The following is an 18,797-nucleotide window of genomic DNA, read 5'->3' on the forward strand; positions in this document are numbered from 1 at the left end:
TTTTTTTATACCAGGTGGCATGTACACACTCTCAGGGGTATTAAGGACTGTCCAAATTAAAATGACATGGAATTTTGTTATAATGATATTCATGTGCGCGACGTCATCGCTTTGGAATGTTTATCACGTGCGTGGGTGGCAAACGTCTGCAATTACTAGTGAGGGCGGAGCTTGGGTCACATGACACTGTACTTAATTTATTAAAGTTGACCGTAGCTAGTTGATCGAGTAAAACCCTGAAAGCATTTGTTGTAGGCTACCTAGTAGCTATTAAAGGCCTTAACTAAGACTATTAGATAGTAGAGAACTTGTTTCCTGCTGCGCAAGACAGAGTGCAGCCAAGCAAGGAAGTTAGGAGGAGAAATCAGGGACAATTCAGGTAAATATTAGCTTGTTATTTGTATAGACCATGATTACCTATGAATCTGCTTTTGCGCAGCAGGATTTCATCAGTATATGATATGTACATCAGGATTCCTGGAAAAGATAGGATCTAACTAACCTGGAACAAATGCTTTATTTATAATTAGTTTTACAATGAAATTTCATGTTAATTGGTCACATGATAATCACATGATCTTTATTTTTGATTAAGGAAACTTAAATTTTTATGAGAAAACAAAATGTCAAATTGATATGTTTAATATCGCACACTTTTCAACGTATGTGACGTTGGTCTTTTCTTGATTCTGGACGTGCCTTAATGCACCTGAGCTATCAACGTTTTGCTTTGTTGGCCAGTAAATTCGCATGATAACATTAAACAGCCCTGACTTGTATCCTTCGTGACTTGGATCGGGAGCTGGTAGCCAGTTGGCAGCCTTGGCATCTGTATCGGGCTTATCTTTTTGAATATACAAGGTTAACGATCCGTCATTGGCATACACCAAACCTTGAGTGCGATCACCAATGGAATATCGATCAATTGGATTCTGCACAAGTAGCCTCTCAGGCAAACGGTACATGGTCACCGACCAGAAACCGGCTTCTCCAACTACTGGAAAACGGCCTGCTGGAAAAGTAAGGGTGAAGTTGTTTTTCGTACTATTGAGTGTGTCGCCATCGATATCTTTGTTGGCAGAGGGATAGTAGGCTTCCTGAGGATCGACCCCATACAAACCTACTTTGGCAGCAAATGCTCGAGTGGCATACTTCCCTTTGAGAACAGTCCTTGTACCAAATATTGGCGGGTTAATAGCAGCTATCCACCCGTCTGATACGTTCCCGAAATGTTCGGTAATTGGTGCTAAATCAATCTTCTTCGCACCTATTGTAACTCCAACGTTGATTTCTTCATACTTCACCCTGCTCATGGTTTGACCGTTAAATGTCATATTCGGTCCCACACAGATTTTGTTGAATTGCTGCATGAGTTCACTCTCATCACTATACACGGATACGTAATTCATTATGAAGTTCACATACGTGAAAAAGAGTTGAGGCTCGGGAGTATCTTTGGAAAGTTCAGCGCTGTCAATGAAAGGGAACAAAGGAACATCTGCTGGACCTGCTGCTTCTCCCTGAGCTAGTGGAGTAAGGGTGTACCCTTTCTGAATTGCCTCCACATTTTGGATGTCTTCTTCACAATACACACCAGTGCGACCAAGCACAAACGTAAAACGGCTAGTAGACGTGATAATGTGGTCTTCGTCGAAATTGCTAGGTATATTTCCATTGAAGGATGGACCAGTGATGAGGTAAGAAGCTGCATCCCAGCTGCCAGTTGTACGTGGGGAGATGATCTTCATGTTGTACGTGTACCCGTCCACAATTTGAAAGCTGTAGTAACGCTGAAAGGAAAATTCCCAAAATGATTTTCTACACTTGCAATCATCGAAAGTAACGACTTTCACAGAAAACCAAACAAGACAGTATTGGTTGTTACATGTTATGTCCTAAGAAGCAACCTGGCGTCGCGTATTCATGAGAAATGGCAAAAAGGCTAGCTACTTCTTAAGTTATTCTATATCCAACAGATAAAAATACACGAGTTAGCTAGTGACATCCACACTTTTTTTAGCATTCTATTACGTTATACAGTAGACTCTCGTTAATCCGGTCACCCTTGGGACCATGCAGCTTGGCTGGAATAGCGAGGTGGCTGTATCTCAGGAAATAGCCGCGGCTTAAAAACGTCCTTACCTCGAATCTAATGACTACTTCTGCGGTTCTTGTCTCGAGGATAATGAATCATACCCAAAATGTCATATTCGGCCGTAATATACGTATAAAATTACATTGAAAACCTTGTTTGGGACAGCCAGCACTAGCCGGTAAACGGAATAGCGAGTGGCCGTACTTCAGGGTGAGTTTTGTGCAGTAAACATATAGCTAGCATTCCGTGCCAAGCCAAATGGCCGGTATATCAAGGTGGCCGTACTTCAGAGAGCCGGAATAGCGAGAGTCTACTGTACAGCGAACTGTCAATTAAGATGCACTTAAATTGTGGCACGTCTCTGTTTGACATGCACACACGCGCAACATGTCCCATAGTAGTACATGTATTATTCACTACAGTACATTACTTCCTAAGTCGAATCTAGTTGGGTGGAGTCCAACCCTCTGCGAGTGGTTGGGTATCATGACAATAATAATTATATGTTTTTGTTCCACTGGTTTGGGCAGAGTATGAATATTGTTTATTCTTAAGTGGCTGACAACCGCATAGCCTCCCTTCACCGACCCACTTCCCTGAATGAAGTGCGGCCTGGGATCGAGGCTAACAACCACCTGGCTCAGGGGTGCGATATAAAGTAGACTACATCGATCTAGCTATAACTGTTTTAGGATGCAATTAGAGAAAGTAGAAGGATACTGCAGCCTGTAATACAACATGTACAAGATTTAGCAGAGGCAGAAATAATTATTGCCTTGTCAGCTAAATTGAGCTGTAAGGTTTCCCAACCTGAACGCTGCAAGCTGCAAGTTTTCTGCAGTTAGAACAAAAACGTATATTGTCATGATACCCAACCACTCGCAGAGGGTTGGACTCCGCCCAACTAAGTCGAATCATCGTTCGTATCAATAGCGAGAGGGTCATTCTCAACATTGCTTTTAAGCTACGTACATGTCATGCATGTATATAGAATGTACTATAGTACAGTCATGTAATTGTACAAAGGCAGGAACCTTTTTGTTATTGTCCATCACAGGAACCGCTGGTAGCCCTAGAATCATTGGAGTCTTGTCCAAGTCTAGCCAGGCTCTGGAGTAGAGAGTATCATTGTTGGGAGACACCACACTTGTGAACCTCCAGTCCACCAACGTGGTGCTATGCCTAAACTGGTTCAAGGGCGCAAAAGCAGGGCTGTGTGGCCATATGGAGGCCTGAAACAAATTCTTGAGGTTCTGGACTACTGGGTAGAAGTAAACATAGGCGTCACTTGCTACCTCTACTGTCTCCATCATTGACTTGTCTACTGTACCACTACTCCGGATCGCGGAGTGTAGATTCTATGTCTCTATCTTCAAATGTTTGTTTTAAAATCGACGATTTGTACCTAAAAGGGCCTACACAATTTGGCCAGCTAGCTCTGGACAACTGGTTACTGGTCCGTAGTTATGTCCATTCCTAACTCCCGACTAGAGGAAGAATATATGATAAGGAATATACGTCAATACGCCCTTGTGAACAATGAACTGGCTAATCAATGCTTCTGTAGCTGTGTGGGTTCCCTTACAAGTAGGAAACTGACGGTAAAGGAGCAAATATGTGTTGATGGGTGTGCATCCAAGCTCATCAAGGCCACAACCAGGATTGTGATAAAAGTAGCAGAACAAAATCCTATGGGACTTGGACAACAAAACTCTGTCCCTTCTGGTTCAAGATGAATACGACTTGTACGCATACAAAATGTGTCAACATTGTTGTGGAACACGTTGATTTACGACTGAGTGCATAATTATAATCATCCTAATACTAACTACACTTTTTTGAGGGTATGCAGTGTTTCAGCATGTGCTTTCAGTTCATACATTTTTTGCTGAATTATGTCTGTTATCTGTTTTCTTAGCTCCACAGCATTAGCATGGAAGTCTGTATGACATCGCTGGTAATGAGCCTTTATTATTGAAGATACATCAATGGGGTCACCAACATAGACTGTCAGCTTCTATTCAGTGAGTGCATGTTGTAAGAAACATTTTTAATTAAGCACACTCATAATACATGTATACATGCATGTTTAAATGTACCTTAAAAAAACGTGGTATGTAGGGTGCTGAATTTGGCAATATATCATCCATTCCTGCATAGAAGATGTAGAGTTTAGGAATGTTTGAGCAGTGTTTTTTTAGCTGCCCCAGCAACAAAAGTTTTCCACAAATTAAGGCAAGCAGTGATGGGGCAATATCATAATTATAGAGAGCATTTTTAATTTGGGCCAACGGGATCAGGGGTTTGTGCTACTTATAGACTTCGTATAATGGAAATACTTATTCAGTAATTATTATAACCAAGGCCGCCTTGGGTATTGCCAATGCAGACCTTTGTCTTTTAAAGTGCAAGCCCCCCTGATCTGAATTGAGATTGCACTGTGTACTTACCAACATGCCACAAAGGAAGAACAAGTGGAATTTTAGCTGATTCAGCAACCATTCGTCCAACACCTGCATACACAAATCAAGTCGTTGCAGTGTACGTACATGTATTCAACCAATAAAAGTGCACGACCAAAGTTTAGATCAGCTGCACAAAGCTGATTTGAACCCGAGGCACAAGTCTGGTTGTCACATGCACAAACAGGCTGAGCATTTTGTACTTTTACGAATGTTCATCTCTTACCCGATCGCCAAACCGCCACATTTTATACGTTTACCGAAATTATAACAGCCATTAGACTAAATTAGTGCGTACTAGCTACAACGGCACTCACCCCACTTCAAGCGCATTGTATTGCCATTCATATTCACTTTGCCTGCACAAAGTAACATTGGATTGAAAAGTGTTAACAGAGCAATTAATGCTCACCTTCTGGGAACACATGGATCCAATTTCCTTCGTTAAGCAATTGCAAACAAAAGTTCACTCCTTGCTGATAGACACCATCACCTACATTCCCATACGGTTACTTACAACAGTTTCTAATTACATCAAGGATATGGCTATACAAGTCTTCTATCAGACGAACGATAGCAAAACGTCAAATTTGATGAGGTAGACCTCTAGCAACATGTACGCATATATAGTTACATGTATGTATAGTCATACCTCTAACCACAGGCACGAGCTGGCTTCTGGAAAAAAAAGATGACAGAAGCTTGTTGGGGAAAACTAACTCCTTGGCAGCAGGAACCCTGAAAACGGCTCATAAATGTACACACACAATAATTATAGTCCTTACCATCTTGACATACGTTTAGTAGTACACAACTTCAATGGAAGAACACCTACATGAACATGTATACACATCATGAGAAGAGGGAACACGCTATTGATCATAATCATCACAGCACTTATAATGAAAGTGCCGCGGGTGCTGATGCCTCGGTGGAGGTGCCAAAGCTACATAACATAAAGCTATACTAATAGCTTTTATACACACATTATAATTATCATGATGAATATTTTTGAAAACTCAAAGAGTGGGTAATCGACCATGATTGTTGTTAAAAACGATCGATTCAACTCTAAAATTAATGGCTGCATTAGAAGAGCTCTCTTCTCACTCTTGCAGCTACCAATAGCTAGCGTTCTAGTGCAGAGCTAACTACTAAGTAGAACAAAAATTTTGCTACGCACTCTTTTGCATTGTCATTCCAAGTACTCGAGAACAAAGCATTATTTTGCAAATCCATGAATTAAAATCCAAGACTAGAAGCCTACAGAAACTCTTACTTGCACTTCATTGATCCTTGAGCAGCTGTAGCAGTCTATACACACACAGACACACAAACACACTACCTCACTTGTGCATGCGCACCAAAGCATAATTATGTGATGTAGTTATACACTATGACACACGTAATAAATAACTATAATTTATAGACACTTACTCCAAATAGCAGGGTCATCAATGCAGGAGGCATGATTGCTCACTGTCACTAGTGGAGTTCCTTTGGGTCGGCCAGCAACTACCTTAACAAGCTGCTTAACGTTTCTTGTTTGAACCCTCTGGCCTACAGCTACATTTGATATAGAGAAACATGTAGTAAGCATGGATTATTGCGAGAGTCAGCAAAGAAGCCCTTCCAAAACAACTAAATAATAAGTGCCTCGAATCAAGGCAGCGTGTAGTTAGCCTACAGACAACGTGCAAATTGCTTTTATTTGACAACGAAGCTTTAAACACCACTATTAAAAACTAATAACTTGTTGTGTGAAGGCTATCTGGCCATGCTATAAATGCAGCGCTGTGCATCCAGGTGAGCAGACAAACCAAACCAAATGACTACTATATTGTGGCCGCCCATGCGCCTCGGGTAATTATGGTTACAGTTCTAACATGCACACCCACATTTTATAGCTACAATTATATATACCGTACTTATTCGATTTAAGGGGACCCTCTAAATATGCGACACCCTCATCTTAGGCAATTTTCTGACCTCTAAAAGTAGCAACTGCTGTGTCGACAATAAATTGTTTTATGTCCTCGATCCAGGCCGCTAGTAATTTAAGCGGCCTGTAATCAAAGATACCGTCTTTCTTATAATTACAGCGCCACTAAAAATTAATTACGATTTTCAAGAAAAAACATAATTCCAGTTAGACACACTTATATTAGAGTGGTACTTAGCAATAGAACGTAGAGTACTAGTAGCTGTTTCCATGAGCACCCTTGATATCCATGGTACAACTATTACATGCACTATCGTATAGCGGGTAATTTTCGTGGGGTAAAATATTTGCTATTTTCATGGGCAAGCTGACCTCCACAAAATTTTAACGTAGGTGTGGCTTAATTACCGGAACGTAGGAATGCAGTGCAGCCATGACACTAAATGAATTTTTTACCCCAGGAAAATTACCCACTATACGGTATCAATTAACGATATACAAATTTATAGATCAGTTGTATGTGTAGCCTCAATTTAAGGATAATCTAATTGCCTAAGCGCCAGCAAAAAATAATTCCGTAAGTTACTTGGCGCTCAAATATTATTTTGTGGACTTGGCGCTGTAATGAAGAAAGACGGTAGTAGAGTAACCCTTTAGATATACCGTACTTGTTCAATTTAAGGCGACACTTTTAAATAATTACGAAGCCAGAGGTCGTTTCTTTTGTATGTTGAACAATAATATTGAAGTCTTGGTGTCACATATTTAGAGGGTCGCATCTAATTGGAGATTACTCTACTATCCTCGATTACGCGATTATAGGCCGCTTAAAATAATTTATACATTGTTTCTTACAGCCTGGAATCGAGGCTATGGTTTGACCTCTATTTAGGACGAAAGTTGTTGTTAACGCAGGAGTTGCTACTTTTAGAGGTTAGAAAATTGCCTAAGATGAGGGTGTCGCATATTTGGAGGGTAGCTTTATATCGAATAAGTACGGTATGCACATAATTATATTATGTGACACCAGGACTTCAACACCATCTTCAACAAACAACCTCTGGCTTCGTAATTATTTACACAATTCAAGTCTAAAAAACGTATAATTTAGTAATACACTGTACTTACAAATTAACAATTTCATAACCAGAGAAGTGCATAACTTCACCATCACTGAACTAGACCTCCATCCTAAGCCACGATGTTTTGGGAACGGCCAACCATCCATATCCACGGTCATAGCTAGCGTAGCTACCTACAATTTAATACAATCCAAGCAAAATTAAATCCTAACTTCTTGTTTTGATTTTGGATCAGCCACGCCCATTTGTAACTGTCACGTGTGTACCTATACCGCACCAGGTACCCACGCACCCACGTGGAAATAATGAGTGCCAGAAATAAAAGCTAGAGCTAGAGAGATGTTCTGTAGAGGTTTCAGCAGTATAGAGGTTTGTGTGCGTTCCACAAAAAGTACATGATTGAGTTATTACCAATTTGTATCGAAGTTCACAAAGCTTTAAATATTTGAAAGTTTTGTAAGTGGTGGGTCTAATAAAACCGGGATTGAGTTAGTTTTCAGATGACATTTACTATAATATTATACTATGAAATGTATTATATACCAAAGTAGATCTAACCCTAGCTGTGGAAGTGTGGATAGCACGTCCATGCAAGAAAGTAGAATCACTAAATTGACTTAATTCGATTTCACAGGGTCTCACACGGCATGGTGTACGAAAGATAAGCACTAGTCTGAGAAGGCCAGGAGAGAGATGTGAGTGTAATGTTTATCAGATTATCCATTCTCATCCCATGCTCGCATTAGTGTTACTACCCTTATTTGTAAAGAAGATGGCTTCTAGACTAATTGCTTTGCTCGTCCCGACTTACTGAGTGTGAATTGAAATTATTATTTTGTTTACGTATAGGTATGAATAAAGTGCAACTACTCGGAAGAATTGGAACTGACCCAAAAATGCACGGCACAGAACGAACTATGGTTTCATTCCCGCTTGCTACGCACTACTATTTTAAAGTCTCAAATGAAGACGGGTCAAGTAAGTTTAATGTACACACAACTGCATTGCTAGAGTGTTTCCTCTATAACCGGACATGAAAACTTTGAGCTCCTGTTGTATAAGCTTTCACAAAGCAAACGGCTATGAGATAGGATCTATGTACCTTGCTTAGCATAGAAAGCAAGTAGAATAGCTTGTCTCTCTTTCGTTATGGAGAAGCAAGTCTACCAGACACTCAATTATCGTGTCCGGTTAAAGTTGTTCACACTATGTAAAACCACACCTACTAATTACCGGACATAATCTTCAATGTAACATTACACGCATATGCAGAACCCCTTGTGGGTGTGTTCACGCAAAAATATCAGGCAATAGATATATGTTCAGTACAGTAGCTGTACTTCATTCATTTTGCTAAAGTCTGGACAGCGTTCGGACAGTGTCCGATAATAGTAAGTGTCCGGTGATAGAGGTGGCACTCTATGTCATTATTATGCCTCGAGACGTAGCCGCACGAGGGATACGGTAAAGCTGACTGTGTGTGTGTCTGTCTGTCTGTGTGTGTGTGTGTGTGTGTATTCCAGCTATAACTGCTCAACGGTTGCAATGTAACGAAAACTAACAGCTTCTATAGGCTTCTAGCCACGTTCTCTTGGATTTTGATTCGTGGATTAGCAAACTAAAGCTTCTTTCTCGAGTTATGGCTAGTTTGACTCACATTGAAGGCTGTTGCAGTCTCTTCAGAATCTTTCATAGCATCATCTGTCCGCACAAACTTTCTATTCAACATATGAGTTAGCCTTGCACTAAAGCGCTAGCTTTTTGTTAGCTACAATACTCAGAAAATATCTTTTAAAACAGCTAGCTAGCAGTAGCCATTTGTGAAATTGATCTCTTTGGACACACCCTTTAATTATTCCTGTGGATGTAATGCGCATGCGCGCTCATTCCCCATGTGTGAGAAAATAATATCCCAAGATCCTCCTGGCAGAATCATCTTTGTCTTGAGGGCCTGGTATATAAGCCACAAAACACTACCATATAACAATATAGATAACAATATGCATGTACACAGGTCTTTTCTTCTTAGATATTATATACACTGAACTACAGATCCTGGAAGAATCAATTTTCTTCTTTCTTGAGATCCTGGTAAGCCACATAATACAACAATAGATGCATGTAAATAAGTCTTTTCTTCTCAGTGACTTTATATAGATAAGCTAACTTTAATACTAATATAACACTCTAATACTTTTAAGCGAAAGCAAAAACATGGCGAGAGGCATTAGCACAGCGCCAGCTTGAACACTAGTTATAATCAGTGCCACTTCCTGGTTTCATTCATATCGTATGTTTATGTAGCCTCCTTCGCAGGCCTTCAAGAGAGAAAAGAAGGCCTGCTACTGACTGCTTGCTCATGCGCAATATTTTTCCCGTAACATTTCCAATGATACTGACATTTTATCAAAAAAATATCCTTAATCAATATACGGACAAAGAAGTCATAATAATTTATACAGAGCTATAGCTAGCTAGTGACAGAGCTATAGGTTTGTTACACAGCTCTGTATGTAGACAGGTGAGATTAGCGTATGCGCAAGCAGTCGTTACCAGGCCCACTCTCAGAAGAAGTGCGGCCTGGGATCGAGGCTATGTTTATGTGACTAATTATAAGGTGATTAGTTGTAGTTAGCAATTTTGTCTTTGAATAAATCTTAATGTACTACCTCCGTTGCAATTTAGCAACCGAGAAATCAAGAACAAACTGGCACTTGATCAATGTCAGACAACCAAGTACTCAACAGTATGTAATGAAGTATGTGAAGAAAGGATCTCGAGTGTTTGTAGGTGGGAGAATTGAGTATTTACGTTCTCAAGACGAGCAAGGACACACTAAAGATCTTGCAGTAGTTATTTCTGGTAAAAAATTAATGTTCAAGTGTTATATTCATTATACATGTATTAGCTGGTACTGTAAATATTTTGTTTTACAGCCTGCACGTATAGTAATCATATAATTATTACAGGCGGGCGTAGGCCTTTTTGGTCAATTTTCACCCATTTTGCTCGCTATAATATTATTGTGTGAGACTAGGGGAGTGGCTCTAGTGTATGTAGGGGAAAGGTTGTATATAAGAAGAAGTTGTTGCAGCGGTTGTCTAGTGAAACTGGGGGGAGAGGCTTTAGTGAAGTTGACTTTCGGTTAATACCGCATTTTCGAATTATTGGCGCTTTTGATGCACAGTGGTCTGTGTTTTTAGTGTCTCAATCTGTCTATGTTCTCAATCTGTCTATGTACTATACATGTCATGTTCTGTTTATGGAGTGCATAAAGTAATTTTTAATGTTTTTATTTTCTCCCAGATGAAGTTATACTTTTAGCTACTCCTAGGACAGCAGCAGAGAAAGAGGAACAATTAAAGGAGGACAATAATCAAGCAAGGGAAGACTTTGATGCAGTGGATGAAATTTAGTTGAGCTTCATATAATTATTGTTGACATTTAATATGGAGAGTATCATATGGGTGGGTGGTACTCGGTGGCACAAACTAACATTGTATAATTACTGGAGGAATACACAATTATCTAGGATGCTTCAAAGTTGGGATGGGTCTGTGCATATAACTCATAACCGTATGCATCAATCATGTATGCATGATAGCAAGTTACAGCTTGCAGTGTTAGTTTTAGTCAGCTTGATTTATGGGTATGTACTCAGTACAAACTAACATTGTAATTATGCCTCGAGGTGTAGCCGCATGAGGGTAATATAAAAGCTGACTGTGTGTGTGTGTGTGTAGGCCCGGATAAGTTATGCTTTTTTTCACCCATTATTCGAAAAATGTGAATTCTTGAAAAATGTGCCTATTATTCTCATGAAAAATTCGATTATTCTATGACATAATTATAGACAAAATTTAAGACGTAGACATAACCAGTACATGTACATGCACAACTGACACAGACTTAATTGATTTTTGCCGTGAAAACGTTGTTATGCAAAATTTGATGCAATGATTTTTACCAAAAATAGACAGTGATTCCTATTGTGCTAAAATTATTCCCAGCATAATTTATCAGGGCCTATGTGCATGTGTGTCTGTTCCAGCTGTAACTGCTCAACGATTGCAATCCGATGAAAACTAACAACTCTTGGATTTTCATTCGTGGATTTGAAAATTAAATCTTCTTTCTCGAGTTATGACTAGTTTGACTTCACATTGAAGGCTGTTGCAGTCCCTTCTGTTCTCACAAATATTCTATTCAACTTATGAGTTAGCCTTGCACTAAAGCGCTAGCTGTTTGTTAGCTACAGAGTCAGAAAAGAGCTGCAAAAGCCATGCATGTACGTATAGTCTCACGAATCAGCCGCACCTCTCAGGGAAGAACTTCCCAAAAGAAGGGCGCATACTGAACGAAAAATTGTTACGCTAAGGAACCTGCAGATGGCTGACTAGCTCATTGTGGTATATCGGTTTGACCAACAAGTCCGAACATATTTCACATTTCTCGTATAAGCAGCAACTATCTTTTGTGATCTGTCAGTGTTTGACCTTTGCAGTACTTCGTACTAACAGTTTCTTCAGCCTTCACACTGCTTTCCATACATTCAGTGGACAGATTAGTAGCAACATGTATATCATATCTGCTTGTATATGCAAGCTAGTCCCAGCCCATTCTCCACTTGTGAGTTTCCATACCACCAAGAGTAGATCGTGAGAGCATTTATGATAGCACCTTATAGCAGGTAATTTTCGAGGGTGTCGCAGATTAGCCGTTTTTGTAGCCCTAGAAGCCACCATTGCTTAGGACTACATGTTGTTTGCATAGCAACATTGTAGGGTGGTTTTGTGGTAATGCAGTGAGCTGATTTAATGCAAACAGCTGTAATGACTGTGTGGTTCAGTGCAGTGTCAACAATTGCATAAATAAATACCGTATTCACCCGAATTACCGGGACACAGAAAAATAATTACGGCTTGCAGTGTCCCTTGGAGTAGAGCAAGAAAAATTACGTTAAAGTCGAAGTGTCCCTTGTATTAGGGTGTCCCGTAGTAATTAGAACGAATATTTCCCCATTTAAGGTACGTACACGGCCTCGATTCCAGGCCGAGGCTAGCTCTGCAGCTAAAATGTCTTTCGTGCAGTTTAGAAGCTGTGTACGCGGGTTCCATGTCTACAAAGGTGTCTTCAACCGTCAGTAACATATTACGGTGCTAGAGAGTAGAATCTAGAGAGTTTCTAAGAGTTTTGAGTCTCTATCGAGCTAACATGCTCTTTTTCGTTCTAATTAGATAGGGACGTCTAAAAATATTTACATTTCCTGTTGTTCCTTAATAATAATAATAATAATAATGAACACACCAGGAATAGGTGTACATAATTATTATATTACATGTATATAGTAATAGTATAGAACTATAGTGCAAGAATAGTTAGTCCAACTTAAAGTCAATCGCAGCAGATAGAGTTAATTATCATTGATGTATCTTCACGCGAGTTGAAAGAAATGCGGCCAAGCCTGACATCCCGAACGAAGTCCGCACAAACCATGTTGTCACTGCTATAAACTTTAATAAAATTCCTTTGATCAGGTTGTTAGCCCCGACTGCTGTGAATGCATGGCTAGATGCCCATGAGAAAACTGATCTAATGAGGGTGGATTTAGATGTTAAAGCACGTGAAATGAAGTTCGAAAAAATATCTGGTATTCAAACTCTGAACTCCAGCAACACAGTGGAGAATTCTTGTGTGACATTGACAAGGCAATCTCCAAATTTTCCTCAAAAAAGCGGTTTCAAGAGCACGAATTTTCTTACTGTCAATTCTCCACAAAACACAATTATATAGAATGAAAAAAATTACGTAAGTCCGAAGTGTCCCTTAGAATAGAGTGTCCCGGTAATTCGGGGGAATACGGTAAACATACAAAATTAATTAGCTACTTCTTCTATATACACTCTAATACTTTTCGAGCGAAAGCAAAACATGGCGAGAGGCATTATAGCACAGCACAGCTTGCAACACTCTTTACTTCAAAAGTTGGGATGGGTCTATGCATGTATATAAGGCCACGCCAAATTAATCTTATGTTTCACGGATTTTCCGGGTCATATTTTCAGAATGCCACCAAAAAACCAATTAGTGGTCCAGGTCAGAGGTCAGAATGGCCACCACATGACTATCAGTAATGTTTTGCTAATGCGACTTTATGTGGTTTGTTGTGATTCTGTTTGTGGTTTTATAATGATATTCATTGATTTCCCCCCTTTTTTGCCTGCCACCCGGTCTGTTTTTGGGGATTAAATGTCCGTGAAAATAAGATCAATTTGGTGTGGCCTAACTCATAACTGTATGCATTGATCATGTATAATGCATGATAGTAAGTTACAGCTGCAATGTTAGTGCATAGCTTTTAGTCAGTTTGATTTATGTGAAAAGTGGGAACAACAATTATAATGCACAGTGCCCGGTTTATGACAGTAAACTGTACTTTTGGTCACCATCTAGATGGAATTAGGCGCAGATAATTGGGATACTGATATACCCGGTAGGAGGAGTACATATTCATGAGTTGAGAGTAAAGTTTTATTGAGTTCTTCCATTATAGTTTAGAGCAGATTAAGCTTTAGATTTCCCCAAAAGACCAGTGACAGAGCACACTCAGATTCGCCGAGCACGATTTAGCCTCGAGACCAGTAATCGGCCAGGATTCGAGGCTAAGCACGATTTGGGCTGTATCTCCAAGCGCCAGAGGAGGTCCGACAGGCGCAGTGCAGCTCAAGCAATTAGCCTCTGATTACTCTCAGTAAAAACATACGACATGGGCGGATAATTGGGGCGAGCGAAGCGAGTCCCTTAGTTAGTCATGCACGTGGTCCGGGTGGTGTATGTATGTATATATGTCGTGGACCGGCAGACTGGCATGGACCGGCATACGATAATTATTTGCTTTTGTGACTCGTGATTCTTTACCAATTTCTATGTGAGTCAATAACTTTAGCTCGATAAAGATTAGCCTCGATCCCAGGCTGCACTTCCCACTCAAGGCCGGTGAAGGAGGCTAGATAAAGATATGAATAGCGACAAAACTAGTGATAAGGAGGGAGCGGGAGCGACAGGCAAGATCCTCAGAAACAGGGAAAGGAGGCTTGCTACCCAGAGAAAGATACAGGGCACACAGGAGCAGCAGGAAGTGAAGGTAACTGACTCAAACGGTTCTGCAGGAGTTTGCCTAACACAAATAAATTTTGTGTAGAAACTGCACAAGTCAGCAGAAAGTGGCCAAATTATGTTATTACACTTACAGAGACTCCAGAGGCCACACAGGCACGTTTGAAGCAATACATGCAAGGCAGAGGCATACAGAGTGAAGCCTCTATTCGAACAATCTGCTGTTTAATCCAAGATGCTGTTTATATCTGCAGTCATGCCAATAATGTCCATCTATCGATTACCACTTGGACAATATGAATACGCAGGCCATGTCATTAACCTGCCACAAGATGTGGTGTCATTTGCATAAATCTTTCAGCAGAGTTGGATGCGTCGCTTGCCCCATGGCGCTTGCCCCTATATTAATTGCCTGAGCTGCACCGCGCCTGTCGTACGCCCTCCTCTGTTCAAGCGCGCAAGAGAATTGACGTGTCTGCAACAGAGGAGGGTGGACAGGGTCAAAAGGTCACTAATGAATCATCACGTGAGCTTATGTTTTGTGCAGTAAATTTGTAGCCTCCTTCGCAGCAGCCTCTCCTTTTTCTGTTCTTTGTCATATATAGTTCAATAAGATAAAATACGGGACTAATTGGAGGAACAAAGAAAGAAAGAAGGAAGAGACTAAGAAAAAGGAGAGCCTGCCTTGCTAAGTCGCGTGACGGTAGAGGAGTGGTAGACGAGTGAAAATGAACGTGGGCAATCACTAGCTGGGCGGAGCCTGACAGAGCAAAAAGCTACAGCATGCCTACGCATTGCAAACTCTAAATAAAAGCTGTTAGCATCGTAGATAGTAAGCCAGAAAATCAACATCGTAGACGAGGGCTTACCTAGTAAAGACTAAAGAGACTAAATATCTAAATTTAGCTCAGTTTTTTTTCCTGAGTTCAGAACAGACCCACTTGATTAGTAGATATAATTATTACAGCAGTATAGTCTACTCTACTCTAGTCTTTCATACTTCCTCTACTGACTAAAGGTCTCACAAAGGCTGACTCTACTGCACTGTACTGTACTGTTCATAACAGATTATGTTCCTGGTAAATGCGCTCCAAGTACTGTGTGGGAGGACAGTTATTGAGGTTTTCTCTCGCCCACGCTCGTTAAAATTTGTCTACGTCAGTAGGGGATCACGCGACTTAGCGAGGCAGGCTCTCCTTTTTCTTAGTTGCTTCCTTCTTTCTTTCTTTGTTCCTCCAATATTTCTCTTCTGTGACGAGGCTGCGAAGGAGGCTAGTAAATTTGCAAGTTTGACTGCACATCGCGCCCTGATTTTTTTGATAAAGTAGCCCCTTCATGTTACTGCTGCAAGTTAGTTAACTTTTAGCTACTGCGCCCCTCCAGAGAAATCGTGCAGTCCCTAAAAGGGGTGACCTCTCACAAAGGTCGTAGTTCTGTCATGTCAAACTGACCTCTGACCTTTATAAAGTAGGAGCTACCGTGCTGTAGAGTGAATGTATAGCTCAGCTATATCATCATCTAAGTATACTCTTGTTTCCAGAATGAAAAGGTGGCCTGCTGGCTAGAAAAGAGCTTGTTAAAGTAGGTTCAAGGTTCAAGTATTTTAATAAAGACTACGTCATTATTAACTTTTTGGACACGCATCATCATGACGCCTTCAGTCATGTGATAATTACCGTATATCTTCTAATTTATCGGATAGCAAAAAATAATTATTTTGGAAATTGTCCGGGTATAATTGGAACAGAGCATGCGAAGTGTCCGGAATAATTAGAACAAGCAAGCAGCTGCATGCGAGCTAGCTAAGTTTAATAGAACAAGGTACAACTGAATAGTTGCACTAACTATCTAAAACTAGCTACTCAAAGCTATCTAACTGCAGCACTCCAAGTCTTACTTGCCGTCTACGAATGGTAACTCAACTTTTCAAGATATTGTCCGGATATTTAGAACAAATGTAATATTAAAGTACTGGAGTGTCCGTTGTATTAGAACAACGAAAATTGCCCAAAAGAGTGTCCGGGGTAATTAGAAGTGTCCGATAAATTAGAAGATATACGGTATACACCTTTATAGAATTCCTTTGAGGTCAAAGGTGAGAATGTAAAAGCTTATCAGTGCAAGTAAGAGCTAGAGAACGCTAAAGAGAAACAGATTAATGGTGCTCTGACCTCCTCTGCTCATATAGATCTAGATCATAATCCTGTTAAATAAAAATTGGAAAAGTGTCAAAAAAATCTAAATACTAGTCTAGATCCATCTTGGAATCTTTTCAGCAGTGTAGGGAAGGTGAGAGGGCGGTGGGAATGCTCCTAGACCACTTCTGGCTACTTGCAGTGTCTCTGTACAGCCTACAAAACAGTGGAGCATCGAGGTGCCTAATTAGACTGGCGGCGACAGCCCCTCGTGTACCGCGAGGGACTGGCAAACTGTCTATCAGTCACTCGTCTCAGCTGCAACGAGCATTGCAGCCTATCAGATTGCTCAACGTCATATTAGCCCTGTAATTGTAACCGCACTTACACTTCAGGGGATTCAGTGCATTCCATAGTAGCTGAATCTCATAGCAAAATTTAACCACATTATCTATAACGATATTCATGTTTAGTAGTGTCATACGATCTATTACACTTCCGCTGAGACGAGTGACTGATAGGCAGTTTGCCAGTCGCTCGCGCTACACGCTCGGGCGGCTGTCACCGCCAGTCTAGTGCCTAATGTAGTCTGGGGGCCAGACCTTTTTCTCAGAGGGGGGAGGGGGAAGAGAGAAAGAAGCTAATCCTAGCTCTCTTGATTTTGCCCCCGAGCTATTAGGTCTGGCCCCCAGACTAGTAGACTCGCAAGCCACTCCCTTTTCTCTGATTGGACGGGGGCGGGAGAAAAGGGACTGGTGACTCTGGGCTACAGCTTGTGTAAATCAGGAATGCTATTAAATATTAATGTCACGTGCAAATTATCCAATTTATTCTGATGCGTCAAAAGCTAAAGACACACAGAAGACAAGTAGTCTCGAATACCCGCCTCAACCTAAAAGCTTGAGTCTGGTCAAACTCACATTGAGGTTTGGTTCAAGTGTGTCCAGGAATTTCTTGGACATTTAATTGACCACAAGTGGGTGTGGAACATGAATAAAATTATAGTCTACATGAATATCATTATAGCTAACCGCCACGGCAGCATGGATTGTTACTATATAGTAGAAAGAATTAGCCCCTGACAGAAGGCGACATAGGAAAATTCATGGAGAGAGTTGTAAGGATGTGATACTAGAACTCTCCAGACTAGCAACAGGACCTTTGGAACACCTTGTTGAAATTGAATGTGACCGTCGACCATGGTTTCATGGCCCTCTAGCTCTGTGCAATGATGGCTTCAAGCTCAGTGTTTTTCTTGTAGGCTTTCAACTCCTAGCCTTAATTGATACACTGTCTGATATAGCCCTCTGTGTATGTTCTGTCCCTAACATGCGGTGGCTTGTGGCTTTATCACTATGCTTGTGGGCGTGTAGCCCACTTGACTTTGCTGACTGTGCAGAACAAAGTTCATATGTGAGTTTGACCAGACTCAAGCTTTTAGGTTGAGGCGGGTATTCGAGACTAGAAGACAAGTATACAGATCTATCTAGCCAGCCTTTTGATTTTATAGATCCTTGTACCAGTGTCTGTTGTGCCACAACTTGTGGATTAGCATGGAACAGCTGATGAACGTAGAAATCTTGGCAGTCCTTCTTTGAACCGAGGAGTACGAGTGGCAGCGATTTAAGACAGCTTGTACAAGTCTGACTACTCTCAATTCAACTGCTGCCGTCTGCCATTATCTGTCTTGTATTATACAGGTTATTAAAAGCTTTAGGCAACCAATGACTTTCGGCTGCCAGTTCTCATCACGTAAAACTAAAACAAGCTAATCTCTGCTGGTGTCTTAGATGACTATATCCTAGCTGAATGCCTGATGATGTTATTACTCCATCATCTTCTCTTTTCTAGCACTAGCATCCATTCTTAAACTGTAGCTAAGAAGCCCGCGATCACTTTTGCAGGCTACGCAATTCTACTTAACCTCACGCAATTTTTGGATCACGTGGAAAAATCAATGAATAA

The 18,797-nt window shown here is 40.7% G+C and overlaps 3 protein-coding genes and 1 long non-coding RNA gene across 5 annotated transcripts; 2 read left to right on the forward strand and 2 right to left on the reverse strand.

The window, feature by feature from the left end:
* Positions 1-35: 35 nt before the first annotated feature.
* LOC135344678 (uncharacterized) lies at positions 36-651 on the forward strand. 2 transcript variants are annotated; one of them, XR_010397502.1, is made up of 2 exons: positions 36-379; positions 440-651. It is a non-coding gene; the product is annotated as an uncharacterized LOC135344678 (long non-coding RNA). The 2 variants fall into 2 exon arrangements; XR_010397501.1 differs by having other exon boundaries at positions 443-651.
* Positions 606-3,546, reverse strand: LOC135344663 (uncharacterized). Its single transcript, XM_064541910.1, has 2 exons — positions 3,130-3,546; positions 606-1,790 (listed from the first exon to the last, which is right to left on the reverse strand). The coding sequence occupies exons 1-2, from the start codon at positions 3,406-3,408 to the stop codon at positions 627-629; spliced, it is 1,443 nt and encodes a 480-aa protein (XP_064397980.1). The 5' UTR covers positions 3,409-3,546; the 3' UTR covers positions 606-626.
* Positions 3,547-3,838: 292 nt separating this feature from the next.
* On the reverse strand, positions 3,839-7,833 carry LOC135344673 (tafazzin-like). The gene is made up of 9 exons (XM_064541927.1): positions 7,628-7,833; positions 5,995-6,123; positions 5,343-5,388; positions 5,210-5,295; positions 4,970-5,050; positions 4,875-4,916; positions 4,546-4,608; positions 4,195-4,247; positions 3,839-4,112 (listed from the first exon to the last, which is right to left on the reverse strand). The coding sequence occupies exons 1-9, from the start codon at positions 7,737-7,739 to the stop codon at positions 3,924-3,926; spliced, it is 801 nt and encodes a 266-aa protein (XP_064397997.1). The 5' UTR covers positions 7,740-7,833; the 3' UTR covers positions 3,839-3,923.
* LOC135344676 (single-stranded DNA-binding protein, mitochondrial-like) lies at positions 7,834-11,029 on the forward strand. Its single transcript, XM_064541931.1, has 5 exons — positions 7,834-7,950; positions 8,216-8,276; positions 8,431-8,559; positions 10,267-10,443; positions 10,888-11,029. Exons 1-5 carry the CDS (start codon positions 7,921-7,923, stop codon positions 10,995-10,997), a joined length of 507 nt encoding a protein of 168 aa, XP_064398001.1. The 5' UTR covers positions 7,834-7,920; the 3' UTR covers positions 10,998-11,029.
* Positions 11,030-18,797: the final 7,768 nt, after the last annotated feature.

Source organism: Halichondria panicea, chromosome 11 (genome assembly GCF_963675165.1).
Source record: "Halichondria panicea chromosome 11, odHalPani1.1, whole genome shotgun sequence".
In the NCBI taxonomy this organism is placed as follows: domain Eukaryota; kingdom Metazoa; phylum Porifera; class Demospongiae; order Suberitida; family Halichondriidae; genus Halichondria; species Halichondria panicea.